Below are 23,538 nucleotides of genomic sequence, written 5' to 3' on the forward strand. Positions count from 1 at the left end.
GGGCATGCAAAGCAGTGTAAACCATTGGTAGGCCTGAAGATGAGCACTTTTTTTTACATTTTGGAAACGCGTAGCAAATGATTAAAAATCTAATAAAAATGGAGAAAATAGAATGTGAAAGTAAATTGGCATGAAATATAAAAACAAACAGCATGAGCTTCTATGGGCATATAAAAAGAAAGAGAAGCAGCTAAATTGAATTTTTTTTCAGGATCCTTAGAGGATGCGACTACGGATTTGATAATGAGGAACAACAGAATGGTGAATAAGTTGCATCAATATTTCCCATCACTCTTCATGGTAGATGTCAATATAAATATGCTCAAGACATCAGACATGCAAAGTGCTAAAGGGAGGATAGTAATGCCATGTACCCATCTCTATCATGGGGCAAAGTATTCAGCACAGTAATGGGTCTGAAGGGAAGCAGGACATGATGGCCTGCTCCAAGTGTTTTAATGTAAGTGGCCACAGAGATAGTGGTGCATTTCCAAAGTAATGCAGAATTCATTAGATTCTTGGAGTGTCCCAACACATTGGGAAACAACTGACCTGATGCCCCTGTTTCTGAAGGCAGGAAGACAAAAAGAAGGAAACTATAGACCAGTCAGCCTAACATGTAGAGTAGCTGGGAAAATGCAGAGACCATTATAAAGGGAGAAATAGCAGGGCATTTAGAAAACCTGGATGTAATCAAATAGAATCAACACATTTTTGACAAAGCGAAATCATGTCTGACAAATTTTCCAGCGTATTTTGACAACACAAGCAGAGTTAATAATGCAGAAGCAGCAACCTTCCCTATAAGCTGCAAAGCAACCACTATAAGGTTCCATGCACTATGATCTGTATTGGCATGCTGATTGCAGCACTGACTTCTGGTCCCAGAAGTTACTGCTGCACACAGGTCTCAGAAGCCCATGGAGCTATAAAAAATTAGAGAGAACGCTGACCAGGAGATGTAGTGCATTTGGATTTCCAGAAGACATTTGGTAAGGCCACATAAAAAATATTATTCAAGATAGGAGCTCACAGTATTGGGGGTAATGTATTAGCATGAACTGAGGATTGGTTACACAGGAAAGGCAGAGTCAGAATTAATGAGCATTTTCAGACTGGAAAGATGTAATTGGGAGTGTGCCACAAGGATCAATCCTAGAGCCTCAATTATTTACTATCTATAGTAATGTTTTGAAGGGCAGAGAATAATGCATCCAAAATGTGTTGATGATACAAAACTAGGTACAAGGGCGTGTTGTGATGAGACATAACGGATTTGCAAGTGCATATAGTTAGGTTGATTGAAGGAGTAAACTTTGGCAGATGGAGTTTAATGTATGAAAATATGGTAGAAAGAATCAAAAGGCACAGTAATATTTGCATGTAGAGAGACTTTCAAAAGAAAGTGCAGTGCAGAGAGATATGGATATTCTTTTGCATGACGCACAAAATGTTAGTGTGCAGATGCAGCAAGTCATTAGAGTTAAAATTTATTGTCATGTGCACTCAAGTATAGAAATACATGAGTACAATGAAAAGTGTACAAGGTTGCCATGCTTTGAAGCCATCTTGATTACAAATCCAGAAATTAAAAAAAATAAAAAATACATAAGAAATCAAAAAAGAGAAAGATGAAGCCCCAGAGAGTTCAAAGATGATATCAATTTGACCAAAAGGTAGCAAATGGAACTTTAGGACCTTACTGCTGGGGATTAGAGCTTAAAAATTGGGAGGTCTTGTTACAACTGTACAGGACGAGACCATACTTGCAGCAGTGTGAACACTTTTGGCTCCTGTATTTCAAAAGGGACATCTTGACATTAGAGACAGTTCAAAAGAGATTCACGAGACTCATTCATGACATGAAGAGGGTGACTTATTGAAAATGGTTAAACAAGTTTGGCCTTTATCCATTAAAGTTTGGGAGAATGGGGGCAATTTTATTGAAACATATACAATTCTGAGGGATCTTGGCAGGGTAGATGGTGAGGAGATGTTTTCGCTAGTCAGGGAATGCTGAACTGGGGACATGGTTAAAGAACAAGGGAACAGTCATTTAAAACTGACATTCAGAGGAATTTCATCTTTCAGAGGGGAGTGAATATCTGGAATTCTCTACCTCAGAGTTTTGGAGGCAAGATCACTGAAATTATTTAAAGAAGGGGTAGACCAATATACAGCAAGGAACACAAAGAGGAGTTGAGGCCTGGAGACATCAGCTGCGATCTTAATGAATGTTGGGGCAGTCACAGGCAAATGAATAGTCTACAATTGCTCTAATTTCTTATGTTCTTATGACAGGTGAATTATATGATGAGAAATTAAGTAGGAAAGGAGAACAGACCAAATACTAAAATTCAAAGCTGACATTCCCAGTTAAACAAGGATATATCTTTTTCTTAAATGCAATTACCAAAAATCCATTACAATTGCTAAAAAGAATGAGAAAATACATATAAATATTCAATTCAAAAAGCTGGATTTACTTTGCAAGTAATGTTTTAAGGCAGAATGAGCAAATGATAGAAAAAATTCTGAAGAAAGCAAAAAGGAGAATTTTATTTATTGAAAATGACAATACTTACTATGTTATAGTCATTCATTACTTCTTCCATGTCAGTATTGGTATTCAGCTTATCTACTAACTAAAGGCAGAGAACAAGGTAAAATCAAGAAATGTTAAAGACAACAATGGAGCCTTTTGTATGATTAATACATCAAAGTGCTTCAAAGCCAATGAAGCTTTTTAAACATTTTGATGTAGACAAACACGGAATTCCATTTATGTCTAGCAAAATTTTACTAACCAGTAACTATAATGACTTGATCATTTCTACCTCAATAAAGCTGACTGAGGAAATGGCCAGGAAATCAAGAGAATTTCTTTCTCTTTCTCAAGTAGCGCACTAAGATCTCACACATTCACTGGAGAAATCAAATAAAGACTCCACCTACTGTCGCATTTCAAATATGGCATTAATGACAATGTAGTATTCCCTCAGCACTGCACTGAAGAGCTAGGCTTAAGCATACAAGCTAGGAACAGAGCTTGTCCCAGAGGTGAATATTATCACTGAACAAAAACCAAATCACAATTTAGTGATGGAAAATTAAAGAAAACATTTTTTTTCATGTTTATTGTGCTTTATTTTTGCAATTTAGTTAAAATCATTATGGTGGGATTGCAAACAGAATTTGTTACTTAGTTCTCATCATGACCTATCTATGTGTAAAGTCAATTTAAGAGTTACACCCACCATATTGTAGTCTGCTAGTTGCCCCTGCAAATCTTTTATTTCCACTGCCAAAGCTTCAGCCCTGTTGCAAAACATGAAAGGCAGTTAAGTATGAATACCAGTATTTCATCTGTTGTGTGTGGAATTTGCACAGATGCAGAAACAACGTACTTACCTCTTTTCGTAGGATAGATAAACAGAATTTTCTTGATTAAATGTATCAATTTCTTTTTGTAGCTTGCTGACTTCTGTTGTAAGTTCATTTATTTTGGCTCTGTACAAAAATATTCCAGGTAAGACTCACACAATAAGACAGAAACATGGACCAAAGAAATATAAAATCAGGTATATCCCATTTCCCTGTAACTAGGAACACGTGACTGTACAAGAGATAGGGCAAAGGAGATTTAAAAGGATGCTGCCTGGGGTGGACTATGTTATAGTCCTGAGGTATGATGAAAGGTTAAATAGGTTGGTGCCATTTTTCTTGGAATTGTGAACGTTAAAGAGGGGGCCTGGTAGAAGTGTATAAGATCATGGGGGGCATAGATGGGACATTTTTTTCTATTAGAAGATGGTCAGTAACCAGAAGCATATCATTAAGCAAGAGGTTGAAGGCTAAGAGGAGAATTGCGCATAAATTCTTCTCACTCAGATCATAGAGGAAGTCCAGAACTTTCTGTCTCAAAAGATGGGTGGGTCTGATACTCTTGGAACATTTAATCAATTTATAGATATTCACTTGCATTGCCATGGCCTTTAGGAGTATAGGTCAAAAGGTGGAAAATAGGATTAGTGTAGTCATACCTTTCTTGATCAGTAAGATCACTATGGCCCAAGTGGCCTCAATCTGCACTATATACATCCACGTGTTTATGAAAGATTAGGACAAGGTTAGTGAACATGGTGAAAACATGGATGAGGAGAAGCCTTTTAAATGGTGGACAGGGAAATGAAAACTTTCAGGAAAAAAGCTGTTGAAAATAAAACAGAGGCATTGTATCTCTACCACCATTGAGAAGGTGAAGGAATTTTAAAAGGGAATTCTGGAATCAGATAAATAATTAGCTCAAAAAGATCAAAACGACAGCACTTTTAAAAAGGGGGAAGAGAGATAAAGGCAGTGACCACATAAGAAGTGAAACAAATAGAGAAAAAAACCTACACAAGCTGTCTGATCCAGCTGTGAACCTGCACAGCTGACTGCCTCTGCTGTTCAGTTTCAAGTATCTCTGGACATCAGAGTTTGTCTAAGAAAAATAAACAAACAGCAAAATTCACAGGTGACCTTGGAACAACCTATGTAGGGAAGCTCACACCAGTGGAGCAGCTAAGTAGCTAGTTTTAAACTGTAACCTTACTGTTTTCCTTTTTGCAAATATACAATAGCAAGTAGAGTGGGTTCTTTTTTGGTTACGTGTTGTTATTTGATCCATCTCTTGATTAAAATTTAAAATATAATACATTTGTATTAGACTAGCCTGGAGCAATGTGTTCAGAGAAGTAAGACTGGGCCTTTTTCTGGGTGTGTAAATTGTTAAGGTGCAAAGATGGCACTTAGTATAGGGATGTGCTCTTCCGATCAGTTGTGGGAGATTAGGGAAAGTTTTCATGTTACTGATGATTATGTCTTCAAAAAGTAGGATTTGTAACCAAACACATCAGATTGCATGGATTGGTCAGAGCAGCGGTTACACGCAATGACGAATTTACAGGAGCTACAGGGTGTGATGGATGGCAGTTGCAGGAAGAGAGAACAACCACAGATACAGTCAGGTAGATGGGTTACCGCCAGAAAAGGAAGGTGAGGAAGGCCGGGTGTCAGGAGTCTCCTGTGGCTGTCCCCATCTCAAACAAGTATACTGTTTTGGAAAATATAGGAGGTGATGGAATCTCAGAGGAATGTAGCTCCGTCAGCCAGGTTTCTGGTACCGAGACTGGCTCTAAGGTAATGAGGGGGATGTCAAGTTCCAAGCGATTGATTGAAATAGGGGACTCTCTAGTCAGAGGCAGACAGACGTTTCTGCAGACAACAACGAGACATCAGAATGGTGTGTTGCCTCCCTGGTACCAGGATCAACGATATCTCAGAGAGGAAGAGAGACCAGCAGGTGGTCATTGTACACAATGGAACTAATGACATAGGAAGAGAAAAGGAGAGAATATAGGGAGATAGGCAGGAATTTAAAAAGTAGGTCCTCGAGGGGAGTAATATCTGAATTACTCCCAGTGCTATGAGCTAGTGAGGGTAGGAACATGAGGATAAAGCAGATGAATACGTGACTGAGGATCTGGTGTAGGGGAGAAGGATTCACATTTTTGGATAATTGAAATCTCATCTGGGGCGGCAGTGGCCTTTTTAAGAAGGGCTGATTGTACCTGAATTTTGGAAGGGGACTGGGGGAGAGAGTTGCGAGAGAAGCTTGGGAGGATTTAACATAGTAAGGTGGGGTGGGGGAGGGGGGAAGGAGGGGATCCCATGGAGATTGTGTGGAAATAGATCAGTCTGACTCTGGTACAGTTGGGAGACGGTGCGAATCAAACAGTCAGGGCAAGCAGGAACAAAACAGAGAATGAGATAGTACAGATAATTGAACTGAATTTATTTCAATTCAAGAGGTTTAACAGGTAAGGCAGATGCACATGGGACTGGGATATCATAGCGATTACAAAGACATGGCTCAGACATGGACAGAAATGTCAGCTTCATATTCCAGGTTATGGATGCTATAGGAAGGATCGAAACAAGATTAGGGGGAGAGAATAGGGCAAGGGAAGAGGGAGAGTAGCATTGTTGATAAGGGATGACAATATAGCTGTACTCAGGGAGGATATTCCTGGGAATATGTCCAGGGAAGTTATTCGGGAAGAATGTAGAAATAAGAAAGGGGTGATACCTTATTGGGATTGTACGATAAAAACTCCAATAGTCAGTGAGAAAGTGAGAAGCAAATTTGTAAGAAAATCTCAGTTATCCGTCACAGTAATATGGTAGTTATGGTAGGGGATTTTAACTTTCCAGACATAGCTTGAGATTACTATAGCATTAGAGGCTTGGAAGGAGAGGAACTTGTTCAGTGTGTACATGAAAATTGTCTGATTCAGGATGTGGATACACAGCTTGAGAAGAAGCAAAACTTGACCTACTCATGGGAAACAAGGTAGAGCAGGTGACTGAGGTGTCAGTGGGGGAGAGCTTTGGGTCCAGTGACCACAATTCTATTACTTTTAAAATAGTAATGGAAAAGGATAGACCAGATCTAAAAGTTAAGGTTATAAATTGGAGGAAGGCTAATTTTGAAGATATGAGGCAAGAACTTTGAAAGTTAATTGGCAGCGGATGTTCACAGGTAAAAGGATGGCTGGTAAATGAAAAGGCTTCAAAAAATGAAATAATGACAGTCCAGAGACAGTATGTTCCTGTTAGGGTCAAGGGCAAGGCCGGTAAATGTAGGGAATGCTGAATGACTAGAGAAATTGAAGTTTTGTCAAGAATAAAAAGGAAGCATATGTCAGGTATAGACAGCAGGGATCGTGTGAATCCCTGGTTGATTATAAAGGCAGTAAGGAGTATACTTAAGAGGTAATCAGGTTGGCAAAAAGGGGACATGAGACAGCTTTGGCAAATAGGGTTAAGGAAAATTCAAAGGGATTCTACAAATACAAATACAAATTGATGGCAAAAGAGTAACTAGGGAGAGAATAGGACCCCTTAAAGATCCACAAGGCATCTATGTATGGAACTGCAGAAAATTGGGGAAGATACTGAACGAGAATTTTGCATCAATGTTTACTGTGGACAAGGATACAGAAGATACAGAACTTGAGGAAATAAATATCTACATCTTGAAAAATGTCCATGGATGTGGTGCTGACATCTTAAGACACATAAAAGTGGATAAATCCCTGGCACCTGATCAGGTGAAACCTACAAACTTGTGGGAAGCTAGGGATACAAAGATAGGTAGACACACAGGTAGTACTGAAGAGGTAGGGAAGCTGCAGAACGATTTAAACAGTTTAGGAGAGTGGTCCAGGAAATGACTGATGAAATTCAATGTGAGTAAATGTGAGGTTTTGCACTTTGGAAAAAAGAATACAGGCATGGACTATTTTCTAAATGGTGAGAAGATTCGTAAGCAGATGGACAAAGGGATCTGGGAGTGTTGGTCCAGGATTCTCTAAAGGTTAACTTGCAGGTAGAGTCCGTGATTAAGAAAGCGAATGTAATGTTGTCGTTTATCTCAAGAGGGTTGGAATATAAAAGCAGCGATGTGTTTCTGAGGCTTTATAAAGCTCTAGTTAGAACCATTTAGAATACTGTGTCCAATTGTGGGCCCCACACCTCAGGAAGGACATACTAGCCCTGGAGCGAGTCCAGCGGAGATTCACACGGATGATCCCTGGAATGGTAGGTTTAACGTATAATGAACGGCTAAGGATCCTGGGATTGTACTCATTAGAGTTTAGAAGGTTGAGGGGAGATCTAACAGAAACTTACAAGATAATGTATGGTTTAGAAGGGGTGGACGCTAGGAAGTTGTTTCCGTTAGGCAGGGAGACTAGGACCCGTGGGCACAGCCTTAAAATTAGAGGGGGTAAATCTAAAACTGAAATGAGACAACATTTCTTCAGCCAGAGAGTGGTGGGCTTGTGGAATTTGTTGCCACGGAGTACAGTGGAGGCTGGGACGTTGGATGCCTTCAAGGCAGAGATCGACAAATTCTTGATTCTCAGAAGGAATCAAGGGCTACGGGGAGAGTGCAGGGAAGTGGAGTTGAAATGCCCATCAGCCATGATTTAAATGGCGGGGTGGACTTGATGGGCCGAATGGCCTTACTTCCACTCCTATATCATATGGTCTTGTGGTCTTATGGTCTTAAATGATTGCTGGACCCCTTGCTGAGATATTTGTTCATTGATAGCCACAGGTGAGGTGCCAGAAGACTGGAGGTTGGCTAACTTGGTGCCACTATTTAAAAAATGTGGTAAGAAAAAGCGAGGGAACTTTAACCAATGAGCCTGACAATGGCAGTGGGCACATCGTTGGAGGGAATCCTGAGGGACAGGATTTACATATATTTGGAAAGGCAAGGGCTGATTAGGGATAGTCAACAGGGCTTTGAACGTGGGAAATCGTGTCTCACTAATGTATTTGAGGTTTTTGAAGAACAAAAAGGATTGATGAGGGTAAAGCTGTGAACATTATCCAACTGGACTTCAAAAAGGCGTTTGACAAGAATGCACATGGCAGACTGGTTAGCAAGGTTAGATCACATGGAATACAGGGAGAGCTAGCCATTTGGATACAGAACCGGCTCGAAGGTAGAAGACAGTGGGTGGTGGTGGGGGTTTGCTTTTCAGACTGAGGGCCTGTGAAAGTGGAAGTTACAGGTCGACTGGATGGTGGAGAAGGCATTTAGTATGCTTGCCTTTATTGGTCAATGCATTGAGTATCGGTGTTGTGGCTATGCAGGATATTGGTTAGGCCACTTTTGGAATACTGCATAGAACTTTGGTCTCCCTGCTACAGGAATGATGTTGTGAAACTTGAAAGGGTTCAGAAAAGATTTAGAAGGATGTTGCCAGGGTTGGAGCTATAGGGAGAGGCTTACTGGACTGGGACTATTTTCCCTGGAACGTTGGAGGCAAAAGGGTGACCGTTTACAGGTTTATAAAATTGTGAGGGAAAGGGACTGAGTGAATACACAAGGCCTGTTACCCACAGCGGGGAGTCCAAAAGTAGAGGGCACAGTCTAAGGTGAGAGGGGAAAGATTCAAAAGGGATCTAAGGGGAAACTTCTTCATACAGAGGGTGGTGTATTTATAGAAAGAGCTGTCAGAGGATGTGGTGGAGGCAGGTACAATTAAAAGGCATCTGGATGGGTGTATGAATAGGAAGGGTTTCAAGGGATAGGAGCAAAATGCTGTCAAACAGGACTACATTTATTTAGGATATTTGGTCAGCGTGGACAAGTTGGACGCAAGGGTCTGTTTCCATGGTGTAAAGCTCCATGACTCCAAAATGAGTTAATTAGCTGGACAGAAACATTGAAAGAATTTAAAAGGCAAGTTTGAGGATTTAGATTGAATGTATGTGAAGCTAGTGAAGGTCAGCAAGGCTAAGAGCAAGTGCAGACTTGAAGGATTGGGAACCAAGACATAAGACAAGTGACAAGGTTTTGGACAAGTTGGAGTCAATGGAAAGAAGATACAAATTCCAGCAGAGGGCGTTTGGAAGAGCAAAGACATTAATGAGAGTTTAAGTAGCAGTGCAACTATAGCAACAAGTGGAAATAAGTGGCTCATGATGTGTAAAATGTGATGTTTAAAGATCCAGTTCCACAGAGTTAATATTGGACTTTTGTATTTATTAAAAATATAAAACTTCCCACCTGAGCAATCCAAGAAAGTAGGATTTATCGAGAATCTGACGATGAGGGCCTGTAAATAGAGTTACAGGGTTAGTCACACATCGTAGAAACAGGCTCTTCAGCCTACCACGTCTAATGCTGACCAACAGCACCAAACTACACTAATCCTATTTACCTGTACTTGGTGCATAGCCAACTATCTCCTAACATTTTAACTACTTATCCAGATGCTTCTGAGAATTTGCGAAAGTACCTGCCTCCACCACCCTCTCTGGCAGCATGCTCCAAATTTCTACCACAGTCGGGGGTGAAATTTGTTTATCTCAGGTCTCTGTTAAACTGCTTGCTCCTCACCTTAAACTATGCGCTCTGATCTCAGACATGTCTGCCACAGGGAACAGATTCTCATGATCTACTCTGTCTATTCCTCTCTTAATTTTGTGTGAGATATTGTATACAAGTGCTCTATGTTTACTATACTGCGTTTCCATTCATTCATGCATTCATAAAACCGAGCTTGTGTAGCGCATTTTACCTTACAAGATAAACGAAATTAAACATCCATTCCTAGGCTGACAACCCATTACTGTTTCTTTACAGCTTCCAATTCTGATCAGCCCCAGGCTACAAGCAGTGTTTAGATCTCTTCTCTGTATCAAAGGCTACCCCTGAATAAGTGTTAATTCTGTAATCTACTCAGAACAACGCCATCCCCACCATTATGTCTCCATAACTCACTTGAAACTATGGAAAGATTCCACTGCTAATTAACCTTCAGTAACCGCTTCTTGGACCCTGAACAGGCTGCAGGACATCAAAAAGTTTCCTCCACCAGCAGGATCCTACAGTCCACTTTTTTTCATCTGTTTGAAATTTCCTTGTACACTCTCTATTTCTAAAGCACTGCATTACAGAGGGGGAATAGCTGAACCCATCTGATAATTAAACTAAAACACAAGCCCCAATCTGTTATGGAGATAGTAGGAACTGCAGATGCTGCAGAATCTGAGACAACAGGGTGTAGAGCTGGATGAACACAGCAGGCCAAGCAGCATTTCTGAAGAAGGGTCTAGGCCCGAATTGTCAGCTTTTCTGCTCCTCTGATGCTGCTTGGCCTGCTGTGTTCATCCAGCTCTACACCCTGTTGCCCCAATCTGTTATGACAGGATTAGGGGTTCCCCTCTAAATGTCCCCAGAACACCCAGAGAAGCTCGTTTATCCCCTCGTAATCAATTAAAAGAAAGAAAATTCCTGATATCTACTTTGCAGGTAACAAGAATAATTTATTTATTTAACCCAACAATGAACAAATTAACAAAATTACTAATAAACCAGCAATTTCCCCTTAGACTACTAATTACTCCCTAATTCCTCTAAATTCTACTGGAATGCTGTTTAAATAAAGACAAGTCCCACTAATAGAAATGCAATTAATAAGAAGCAATAAATTATAACTTTGTCTCTCCAAATTCGCAGACTGTCTTCTAGAATCTTCTGTCATCTTTGGTCTCTTCACAAACATCTTTCTGCCGCTCCGCAAATTCTACTGTCAGGGCTTTTATTTCTACAGTTTCTTCCGTGAGGACTTTGAGCTGAAATACGGTGGTACTTTTGATTAACTAGATGGGCTTTCTCCAAGAGTTGAATAGTGCTAACTCTGGCAGGTGGCAGATTTTCCAAATGCCCTTGTCTTATATACCCATAATGACATGATCAAATTCTTATGTGGCTGATTTCAAGTTGTCAACACTATCCGATTTAAATTCAGCTGGCTTTCTTTGTCTGGGTGCTTTGTTTAATTTAATTGACCAAATTCAAGCTTGTTGGCTTGGAAAAAATGCTGCTTGGCTGTTCTACACAAAATGTTTCCATTCGGGCACTCTTCATGGACCTGCATTTTTAAACTTCCGAGCACAAAGCACAAGTTCTTAAAGGGACCACTGCACTTTTTTTTCCCCACGATCATTTTTACCAACAAATTTTATCTTACTCCCTGCCTTCCAATTCATGAACACTCTATCCAACTTCGTAACACATTGTAATTCCTGTTTCTCTCTTTTATTTAGGAATACCATCTTGTAATATCGTATAAATTTATTATTCCTAAACACATATTAAATAGAACAACGATCCCCTTTAAGAAACTTACTATCAAAATGGGGTGCTTCCATGAAACTGTATGAACGTACGTGTAGGAACTGTCAAAGACTGGCAATAGTAAATGAAATCTCACGATCCAGCTGCAGGAGAACAGTTTAATTTCCTCTATACTTTTATTTAGTACATGTATAATTTCTCACTGATTTAGATCATACAGGCCTAGTATTTCTACTAACATTATTAACTTTAAAAACAAAAGGACTAACACCTCTTAATTATGCAAGCTCAGACAGGACAGATGTTCTAATCCAATCAGGAGTAACAGCCAGCATTTAGCAAGTGCTTAAACTATCTCCTGTTTCCCCAGGACAGATGTCATGCAGACTTCTGTACAATAGATACATCTATGTGACACCATAGTGCTAAACTTTTAATGTGTGTAAAAACTGTGAACAAAAGACGCTACTGTAAAGCTGTAGTTTAGATTCCATCGCTGCCTCGATCTGTGCCATTGTGCATGCTCAATAAACAGGCTATTTTCGCCACTCACCGATCTCAGTTGTTATTGAACGCGATTTGACATTTGTATGCCTCGATTAGATCTGTTCGTCCGCCTCCTCTACTCCAAGGAAACAAACCCAATTATACAGTCTTCCCTCATAACAGACTTATCATCTCTCACCAATGCAATCAAGTTGTTCTGTACTTAAAATAAATAGCACTCAGAATTCTAAGTTTTTCTGAAGAAGGGTCTCAAACCGAAACTTCAAACCTTCCTGCTCCTCTGATGCCACTTGGCCTGCTGTGTTCATCCAGCTTCACACCGTGTTATCTCAGATTCTCTAGCGCTGGCAGTTCCTACTATCACAGAATTATAAAGTGATCATTTATAAGACTTCAGCCTACATCAACTGAAACAGAAACAAAATAATCTTACAAAATTTTCACTGTCAAGATATGATAGCCTATGATATCATAGCAAATTTTCTTCATTCGTGGGATGTGGGTGTTGCTGGCTGGCCAGCATTTATTGCCCATCTCTAATTACCCTTGGGAAGGTGGTGGGGAGCTGCCTTCTTGAAGCACTCCAAACACTGTAAGTTGATCCACAACAACCTTAGGAAGGGAATTCCAGGACTTTGACCCAGCAACACTGAAGAAATGGTGAAATATTTCCAAGTCAGGATAGTAAGTGGCGTGGGAGGGACCTTGCAGGTGATGGTAAGTATCCCTGTCCTTCTAGATGGAAGTGGTCATAGGTTTGGAGGGTGCTGCCGAAAGATCTTTGGTGAATTTCTGCAGTACAGCTTGTAGATAGTATCAGCAGTGTGTATAAAGCTTTTATGGTGGAGGGAGTGGCTGCTTGTGGAAGTGGTGCCAAGCAAGCTGGCTGCTTTGTTCTGGATGGTGTCAAGCTTTTTGAGTGTTGTTGAAGGTGCACCCATCCAGGCAAGTGGGGAGTATTCCATCGCACTCCTGCCTTGTGTCTTGTAAATGGTGGACAAGTCTTGGGGATTCAGGAAGTGAGTTACTTGCTGCAGTAATCCTAGTCTCAGACCTTTTGGTCACCTTGTTCATGTGGCAGGTCCAGTTGAGTTTCTGGTCAATGATAACCCCAATGATGTTCTCAGTGGGGTATTCAGAGTTAATAACACCACTGAACGTCAAAGGGCAGTGGTTAGATTGTCTCTGGCATTTATGTGGCATGAAGGTTACTTGCCACGGGTCAGCTCAAGCCTAGATTTGTCCAGATCTTGCTGCATTTGAACGTGAACTACTTCACTATCTGAGGAGTCATGGATGGTGAACATCGATGATTGCAGAAACACCCCCACTTCTAATCTCAATTATCTTCAGCTGAAGTTCATTGATGAAGCATCTGAAGTTAATTGAGACTAGGACACTTGCCTGAAGAATTTCTGCAAAGATTCCTGGATCAGAAACTACCAACCTCAAGCAACCTCAACTATCTTCCTACTTGCTAAGCATGACTCCAACCAGCAGAGAGTTTGCCCCTTGATACCCATTGATTCCAGTTTTGCCAGGGCTCTTTGATATCACACTCAGTAGAATGTGGCTTTGATGTCAAGGGCTGTAACTCTCACCTCACCTCTGGAAATTGGCTCTTTTGTCCATGTTTGAATCAATGTTGCAATGAGGGTAGAGCCTGGGTGGCCCCAGTAGAACCCAAAGTGGATGTCATTGAGCAGGTTATTATGCCAAATAAGTGCTGCTTGACAGCACTGTTGATGCCACCTTCCATCACTTTACTCATGATCAAGTGCAGATTGATAGGGTGGTAAGTGATTGGGTTGATTGTCCTGTTTTGAGTGTAAAGGACATACGTGGGCAATTAGCCACATTGTCATATAGATGCCAGTGTTGTAACTCTACTGGAACAGGTTGGCTATGGGGGGGGGGCAACAGGTTTTGGAGCACAAGTCTTCAGTACTATTGCTGGAAATGTTTTCAGGGCCCACAGCCTTTGCAGTATCCAGTGTCTCCAACCATTTCTTGATAACTTATGGAATGAATTGAATTGGCTGAAGACTGATATCTGTGATGCTGGGGACCACTGGAGAAGACTGAGATGGACCATCCACTCGGCACTTCTGCTAAACAGTGCTACAAATTCTTTAATCTTGACTTTTGCACTGATGTGCTAGGCTCTTCCATCATTGAGGATGTGGATATTTGTGGCACATCCTCCTCTAGCAAGTTGTTTAGTTGTCCACCATCATTCATGACTGGGTGCATGAGGACCGCAGAGTTAAATCTAATCCATTGGTTGTAGGATTCCTTAGTTCTGTATATCACTTATTGCTAATGCTGTTTGGCATGCAAGTAGTCCTGGCTGGTAGCTTCACCAGCTTGACAACTCAATTCTCGGTATGCCTGGCACTGCTTTCTGCAGGCCCTCCTGCACTCTCTACTGAACCAGGGTTGATCCCTTGGTTTCATAGTGATGATAGGGTGGATATGCTGATTCATGAGATTGCAGAATGTGCTGGAGTGCAATTCTGCTGCTATTGATGGCCCACAGCCCCTCATGGATGACCAGTCTTCAGTTGCTAGATCTGTTTGAAGTCTGTCCCATTTAGTTCAGTGATAATGCCACAGAACATAACGAAGGTATTCTCAACATGGAGGTGAGACTTTGACTCCATCATGACAGTATGGTGATCACACGTACTGTCTTATCATGGTCAGGTGCATCTGCAGTCGATACATTGGTAAAGATAAGGTCATGTATGTTTTATCCCTCTTGTTGGTTTCCTCTTGAGTTGCTGCAGATCCAACCAAGCAGCTGTGTCCTTTAGGGCCCATGAGCTTGACCATTAGTGCTACTGCAGTGCCATTCTTGGTTGTTAACATTGAAATCCCTACACAGAATACATTTTGTCTCAATGCCACACTCAGTGCCTCCTCCAACCATTGTTCAACATGGAACAGTACTGATTCATCAGCTGAGGAAGCATGTGGCAGGAGGTTTCCTTGTCCATGTTTAACCTGAAGCTATGAGACTTCATGGTGTGCAGAGTCAAAGTTGAAGATTACCACAGCAACTCCCTCTGGACTGTATATCACTGTTCCACCACCTCTGCTGGGTCTGCCCTGCTGGTGGAACAGGACATATCCAGGGATAGCGATGGTGTTGTCTGGGACATTGTCTGTTAGGTATGACTTGTGATTATGACTTGATAATTACCCAGGAAATGTTAAAAGGATTAAAACCAGTGTTAATGCTTCTATCCATCCCTTCCCACACAGCCCAACCCTCCAAGTAACATCCCTCCATTGCTGATACAGTGTGGAGCTGGAGGAACACAGATCAGGCAGCATCAGAGCAGCAGGGCAGTCGTCTAGCCCCAAAACATCGACTCTCCTATACCTCTGATGCTGACTGACCTGCCATGTTCCTCCACTCCACACGATTGACTCTGATTCCAGCATCTGCATTTCTTGCCACCCCTCTATAGCCAACCATTGTCCACCACATCTACCAACTCAACCCTTCCACTGACCCATCCTACTTCACACCTTCTCTCTACAGCTTCTCAAAGAGGCTTTAGGCAATTGAACTGTTTACTCATCAGAATATAACAAAAACTGCCTCAACAAAGGCTGTAGCTTCTTTAAAGAATCTCTGCATAGCTCTGTGAGGATTCTGGCACGTGGTGAGTCCTGTTGGATCCTACATTGGAAAACAAGGTCCATAAAATCCAAGGTAACTAACTATATAATGTCCATCTGGGTTGGAAAAGGGGATTATGGCACAGCAGAAAATGTGGGCCACTCTCTCTGTATCCAGTTTATCAAAATAATTGATAATCTTAAAAACACTTATCAGGGAGGACATGTTGTTGCGGTATTGTCGTTTCAGTAGTAATCCACAGACCCAGGTTTGAATCCCAAAATGGCAGATGTTAAAATGTGAATTTATGCAAACTGAAACCAAGAATCTAGGGATGACCAAGAGATCATTGTTGATTGTCACTAAAAAGAAACCTTATTCGTTAATGTTCTTCACGGTAAGAAACCCACTTGTTTTACCTATTCTGGCCTAAATGAGAAGCCAGACCCACAGCAATGTGGTTTATTTTTAATAGCCCCCTATAAACTGGCTTTGCATGCCACTCAGTTGTATCAAACCACTAAAACATTTCATAGAAAGGAAACCAGTCAGACCACCAGGCATCAACCTAACCCCTAGAAATTATGATATCAAACACAGTCCTATCAAACTTCAGGTTCTGAAGAGTCACATTAGACTTGAAACCTGAACTCTGTTTTGCACTCCAAAGATTCTGCCAGTGTGTCCCCAGCACTTTGCTTTTATTTCAGATCTCTAGCACGTACAGGAATTTGTGCTTATGAGTGCGTACCTTTTAGTGATTGATATATTTCAGTGATGAGGTACTTTTGTTCCTCTACCCAACCTAGATTTGCATCTTCCAATTATAACTGATCTTCCCATCAAATTGTATTCTGAATTAGCTGTGTTGAACTTCATCTACTTTCTGAGATGTAAATGATTAGCTTTATAGATTATTTAAAAAATGATAGGGAACATTGCACATACCTTTCATTCCAGTTTTCATTCCACTCAAACCCTGCTGAGTTACAGGACGATCTGCAACTTTAATCTGAGCAGAAAGCACACCTCCAGCCATTACAGGGCCACCTCGAGTTCCAGGCCTTGCTGTTCCAGGAGATATCTGGAAAGAAGCAGAACATTACCATGTTATGGGTAGCTTCAGTAAGGCATTTGTCCTTTGTTTTATCTCTAATTTTCCATTTTCCAAATTCGCAAACAACCTGTCTGGGTGGGGTTGGGGGCAAAGAGTAAAGGGACAGTGATAGTGTGTTCATAGGTTGCAGGGTTGGGGGGGTACACGGAATGTAAGAGAGATGGGTTCAGCAGAAGCATCAGTTGTGGAGCACAGGGAATGGAGAGGCATGGGGAGTATAGGTGAGTAGGAGGGCTGGTGATGGACATAGTGGGTTTGATGGTGGTGGGCAGTGTTGGGTGGATGAAGGGGAGGCAGAGGTTGTGGGGAGAGAGGAGGAAGGAGGGAAAGAGGAGGAGCAAGACAGCAGAGTTGTATAGCTGTACAGCACGGAAACAGACCTTTTGGTCCAACTCATCCATACTAACCAGATATCCTAAATTAATCTCGTCCCATTTGCCAGCTTTGGCCTATATCCCTCTAAACCCTTCCTATTCATGTACCCTTCCAGATGCCTTTTAAATGTTGTAATTGTACCAGCCTTCACCACTTCCTCTCGCAGCTCATTCCATACATGCATCAACCTCTACATGAAAAAGTTGCCCCTTAGGTCCCTTTTTAATATTTCCCCTCTCATCTTAAACCTATAGCCTCGGGTTTTGGACTCTGCTACCCTGGGGAAAAGACTTTAGCTATTCACCCTATATATGCCCCTCATGATTTTGTAGACTTCTATCAGGTTACCACTCAGCCTCTGACTTTCCAGGGAAAATGGCCCCAGCCTATTCAGCCTCTCCCGACAGCTCAAACCCTACAACCCTGGCAACATTCTTGTAAATTTTTTCTTAACCCTTTCAAATTTCACAACATCCGTCCATAGCAGGGAGACCAGAATTGAACGCAGTATTTGAAAACTGGCCTAATCAATATTCCGTACAGCCACAACATTTAATTCTGAACTCCTATACTCAATACACTGACCAATAAAGGCAAGCATGCCAAACATCTTCTTCACTATCCTGTTTACCGGCGGCTGTACTTTCAAGAAACTATGAACCTGAACATCAAGGTCTCTTTGTTCAGTAAAACTCCCCATGACCTTACCTTTAAAAGTTTAAGTCATGCCCTGATTTGCCGTTCCGAAATGCGGCAACTCACATTTATCTAAGTTAAACTCCATCCGCCACTCCTCAGCCCACAGCCCATTTGCTCAAGGTCCTGCTGTACTCCAAGGTAACTTTCTTCTCTGTCCACTACACCAACAACTTTGGTGTCATTCTCAAATTTACTAACCATACATCCTATGTTCACATCCAAATCATTTTACGTAAATGATGAAAAGTACTAGACCCCACCGATCCTTGCGACACACCGCTGGTCATAGGCCTCAAGTCTAAAAAGCAACCCTTCAAGCCCGTTCTGTATCCAAATAGCTAGTTCTCCCTGTAATTCATTGTGATCTAACTTTGCTAGCCAATTTACCATGTGCAACCTTGTCAAACGCCTTACTGAGGTCCAGATAGATAATGTCCATAGCTCTACCCTCATCAATCCTCTTTATTACTGCTTCACAAAAGTCAATTTTGTTAGTGAGGCACGATTTCCCATGCACAAAGCGATGTTGACTATCCCTAATCAGTCCTTACCTTTCCAAATACATGTAAATCCTGTTCCGCAGGATTTTCTCCAACAACTTGCCCACCACTGATGTCAAGCTCACCAGTCTACAGTTCCCTGGCTTTTCTTTATAACCTTAAATTCTGGCACCATATCAGCCAACCTCCAGTCTTCCGGCACCTCACCTGTGGCTATTGCTGATGCAAATATCTCAGCAAGGGGCCCAGCAATCACTTCCCTAACTTCCCGCAAATGTAACTTCCCTAACTTCCCGCAGGATTACACCTGATCAAGTCCCGGGATTTATCCACCTTTATGTTTGTTAAGACGTCCAGCACCTCCTCTTCTGTAATATGGACATTTTTCAAGATGTTACTATTTACTCCAAGTTCTCTATCTTCTATATTCTTCTCCACTGTAAACACTGATGCTAATTACTCATTTAGTATCTCCCCCATCTCCTGTGGTTCCACACATCGACAGCCTTGATGATATTTAGAGTGGCCCTATTCTCTCCCCAGTTACCATTTTGTCCTTAATGTATCTGTAGACTCCCTTTCAATTCTTCTTAACACTCCTTGACAAAGTTATCTCATGTCCCCTCTTAGTCCTCCCGATTTACCTCTTACGTATACTCCTACTGCTTTTATACTCTTCTACGGATTCACATGACGTTTCCTTCTTTTCCTTGACCAAAACCTCAATTTCTCTCTGCTTTCAGCATTCCCTACCAGCCTTGCCCTTCACCCTAACAGAAACATGCTGTCTCATTTTTGAAGGTTTCTCACTTCCCAGCCATCTATTTACCGGTGAATATCTGTCTCCAGTTAACATTTGAAAGTTCTTGCCTAACATCTTCAAAATTGGCCTTCCTTCATTTTAAGAGCATAAGACCGTAAGACATAGGAGTGGAAGTAAGGCCGTTCAGCCCATCAAGTCCACTCCGCCATTTAAATCATGGCTGATGGGCATTTCAACTCCACTTCCCTGCACTCTCCTCGTAGCCTTTTAAGAACTTTAACTTTTCGTTCCTGTCTATCCTTTTATCTATCTCCGACACTTCCGCCATTTACAATCCGACTCCGACACTTCCGCCATTTACAATCCGACCCCACCACCCAAGACATTTTTCCATCCCCTCCCCTGTCTGCTTTCCGGAGAGACCACTCTCTCCGTGACTCCCTTGTTCGCTCCACACTGCCCTCCAACCCCACCACACCCAGCACCTTCCCCTGCAACCGCAGGAAATGCTACACTTGTCCCCACACCTCCTCCCTCACCCCCATCCCAGGCCCCAAGATGACATTCCACATTAAGCAGAGGTTCACCTGCACATCTGCCAATGTGGTATACTGCATCCACTGTACCCGGTGCGGCTTCCTCTACATTGGGGAAACCAAGCGGAGGCTTGGGGACCGCTTTGCAGAACACCTCCGCTCAGTTCGCAACAAACAACTGCACCTCCCAGTTGCAAACCATTTCCACTCCCCCTCCCATTCTCTAGATGACATGTCCATCATGGGCCTCCTGCACTGCCACAATGATGCCACCTGAAGGTTGCAGGAACAGCAACTCATATTCCGCCTGGGAACCCTGCAGCCATATGGTATCAATGTGGACTTCACCAGTTTCAAAATCTCCCCTTCCCCTACTGCATCCCTAAACCAGCCCAGTTCGTCTCCTCCCGCCACTGCACCACACAACCAGCCCAGCTCTTCCCCCCCACCCACTGCATCCCAAAACCAGTCCAACCTGTCTCTGCCTCCCTAACCGGTTCTTCCTCTCACCCATCCCTTCCTCCCACCCCAAGCCGCACCCCCAGCTACCTACTAACCTCATCCCACCTCCTTGACCTGTCCGTCTTCCCTGGACTGACCTATCCCCTCCCTACCTCCCCACCTACACTCTCTCCACCTATCTTCTTTACTCTCCATCTACGGTCCGCCTCCCCCTCTCTCCCTATTTATTCCAGTTCCCTCTCCTCATCCCCCTCTCTGATGAAGGGTCTAGGCCCGAAACGTCAGCTTTTATGCTCCTGAGATGCTGCTTGGCCTGCTGTGTTCATCCAGCCTCACATTTTATTATCTTGGAATTCTCCAGCATCTGCAGTTCCCATTATCTCTATCCTTTTACATCTCTATTTTAAAACCAACAAAATTATGGTCACTGGCCCCAAACTACTCCCCCACTAACACCTCAGTCACCTGCCCTTCCTTATTTCCCAAAAGTGCTCAAGTTGCACTCCTTCTCCAGTAAATACATCCACATACTGAATTAGAAAATTTTCTTGTACACACTTAACAAATTCCTCTCCGTCCAAGCCCTTAATACTACGGTAGTTCCAATCTATGTTTGGAGAGTTAAAATCCTCTTACCATTACCATCCAATTATTCTTATAGGTAACTGAGATCTGCTTGTAGGTTTGCTTCTCAATTTCAGTAAGGTGATCATCCCTTTATAATTTCTAAGTTTCACCCAAATAACTTTACTGGACGTACTCCCACGAATATCCTCCCTAAATACAGCCATCATGTTATCCCTGATCAAAAACGTCACTCACCCGACCATCTTGCGCACCTTTCTATCCTTCCAATAACATCTATACCCTGGAACATTAAGCCACCAGTCCTATCTATCCCTGAGCCATGTTTCTGTAATTGCTATGATATCCCAGTCTCACGTTGCCAACCATGCCCTGAGTTCATCGGCCTTACGTGTCAGACCTGTTGCATTGAAATATATGCAGTTTAATTATCAGTCCTACCTGATTCTCTGCTTTGTTCCTCCCTGCCCTGACTGTTTGACTTGTTCCTTTTCCAAACTGCACCAGTCCTCCAACGTGTATGACAAACTTCGAATGGTCCCTCCTGTTTTTGAGAATATTCTGGACCTTCTCCAAGACATCCTTGATCCTGGCACCAGGGGAGGCAACATACCGTTGTCATGTCTCTCTGTTGGCCAGAGAAATGTCTGTCTGTGCCTCTGACTAGACAGTCCCCAATCACTACTGACCACTTAGAACCTGATGTACTCCTCATTACAGTAGTCTGTCTCAGCCAGTCTCAGCACCAGAAACCGGCCACATTCCCTTGAAAATGCATCATGCTCTACATTGGAAATTAGGGACTGGAGAGGATTAGATGGGGGAGGGATTAGATGGGTAATACGGGGCATGGGGTTAGTCAGTGCAGTTATGGTGAGGTAGTTGGAAGCATGTGAGGTTTTAGGGACATTGAGAGGATCGAATAAGGGTGGGTGGGTTATGGATGTGGAGGATTTTTTTTAAATGCATTCATGAAATGTGGGCCAAAATATTTTGCCCATCCTTGGCTGCCGCTGTGGTGATGCTGAATTGCCTTCTTGAACTCTAGATGATTGAAACAGAGCTAGGGTGCAGGTGAGGGGGAAAGGGCAACTAGGGGCAGGCAACAAATGCTACCCAGCTAGCGATGCCCACATCCCACAACAAAATGAATAAATAAAAAACACAGGGTGATGTTGCTAAAGGGACAGACTGAAGGGGAATGAGGACAGTGATTGACGGAGGTCAGGGTGATTCGGGAGGGAGATGATGGCGAGCAAAGGGAGACGGAGGATCACTGAAAGGAGGGAGATGATCATTGAGGGTGAGGGTGATTGAGGGGGAGGGGGAGGATCATTGAGGGGGAGGTGGAGGATCATTGAGTGGGAGGGTGATTGCGAGAAAGAGGGAGGGGTGATTTAGGGCGAAGGGGGAGGATATTGAGGGGAAGGGGGAGGATGAGGATCATTGAGAGTGAGTGGGGAGTGAGTGAGGGGGAGGTTGATTGAGGGCGAGGGGAAGGGTGATTGAGGGGGAGGGGAAGGATATTGAAGGAGAGGATCATAGAGGGGAAGGATCATTGAGGGAGGGGGAGGGTGATGAGGGGAAGGATGAGGGTGATTGAAGGGAAGGATCTTTGAGGGTGAGAGTGAGGATCATCGAGGATGAGGGGTGAGCGTGATTGAGGATGAGGGGAAGGGTGACTGAGGGGGAGGGGGAGGATAATTGAAGGGGAGGATCATTGAGGGAGGGGGAGGGTGATGAGGGGAAGGGTGAGGGTGATTGAAGGGAAGGATCTTTGAGGGTGAGAGTGAGGATCGTCGAGGGTGAGGATCATTGAGGGGGAGGATCATTGAGGGGGAGGATCATTGAGGGGGAGGAACATTGAGGGGGATAGGAGGGTGATTGAGGGTGAGGATCATTGAGGGAGTGGGGGAGGGTGATTGAGGGGGAGTATCATTGAGGGGGATGAGAAGGTGAATGAGGGTGTTTGACAGAATGGAGGTGTTGCTCCCGAGGCGTAACTGACCCGCAAGGTGCTGATTAAGAGACTTACCCCGGTACCGATACGGAGCGCTGATGTCGGAGCACGGGCTGCAGTCATCGGTGGCCTCGCTAGGCCTCCTTTACTCATCGGGCGGGCCGACGATGGGGGCCTCTGGCCACTCGCCATTGTCAAACTCAGCAAAACCCCACACTCTTAGAGAAATAGCAACCGCCAGCGCGCTTGCGCCACTCCGTCTCCCAGCAACACAAGGCCCCGCCCCTAACACTTCACCTGGTCCCCGTCAAACCGTCACACCATAGTCCCCGCCTTCAACGTGACGCTTTGGATCCCGCCCTACACAGGTTTCCGACTGCCATTGGCTGATGGCAGACCTGTCTCCCGCCCCTCGACCCGTCTCTCTGCTCCGGCTGGTCACGCCGCATTGTCTCTGATGCTGCTAGGCCTGCTATGTTCCTGCAGCTCCACATTATGTTATCACAGTTAGGCTGCTCTGGGTTCATCACCTCCAGTGCCACCCGGTGGGGAAGCAATGGGTGTCTGAGGGAGGGACAGTGGTTGCGTGAGGGAGGGACAGTGGTTGCGTGAGGGAGGGACAGTGGTTGCGTGAGGGAGGGACAGTGGTTGCGTGAGGGAGGGACTGTGGGTGTGTGAGGGAGGGAGTGTGGTTGT

At 43.2% G+C, this 23,538-nt stretch overlaps 1 protein-coding gene across 4 annotated transcripts in view; it reads right to left on the reverse strand.

The window, feature by feature from the left end:
• Window positions 1-23,133, reverse strand: part of ift74 (intraflagellar transport 74) — a 135,990-nt gene extending 112,857 nt beyond the window's left edge. For 2 of the 4 annotated variants that reach the window (XM_059643796.1, XM_059643803.1), the window contains exons 1-6: window positions 22,918-23,131; window positions 16,794-16,929; window positions 9,632-9,680; window positions 3,412-3,510; window positions 3,258-3,318; window positions 2,586-2,645 (exon numbers count right to left, since the gene is read on the reverse strand). In XM_059643796.1, the coding sequence (XP_059499779.1) occupies window positions 2,586-2,645; window positions 3,258-3,318; window positions 3,412-3,510; window positions 9,632-9,680; window positions 16,794-16,929; window positions 22,918-23,034 (522 nt within the window). In that variant the 5' untranslated portion in view covers window positions 23,035-23,131. Of the gene's footprint in view, window positions 1-2,585; window positions 2,646-3,257; window positions 3,319-3,411; window positions 3,511-9,631; window positions 9,681-16,793; window positions 16,930-22,917 lie in introns of all 4 variants that reach the window. The other 2 variants (XM_048527166.2, XM_048527169.2) reach the window with 2 other exon arrangements.
• Between the last annotated feature and the right edge of the window lie 405 nt (window positions 23,134-23,538).

The sequence above is a fragment of the Stegostoma tigrinum genome, chromosome 3 (assembly GCF_030684315.1).
Source record: "Stegostoma tigrinum isolate sSteTig4 chromosome 3, sSteTig4.hap1, whole genome shotgun sequence".
NCBI lineage: Eukaryota > Metazoa > Chordata > Chondrichthyes > Orectolobiformes > Stegostomatidae > Stegostoma > Stegostoma tigrinum.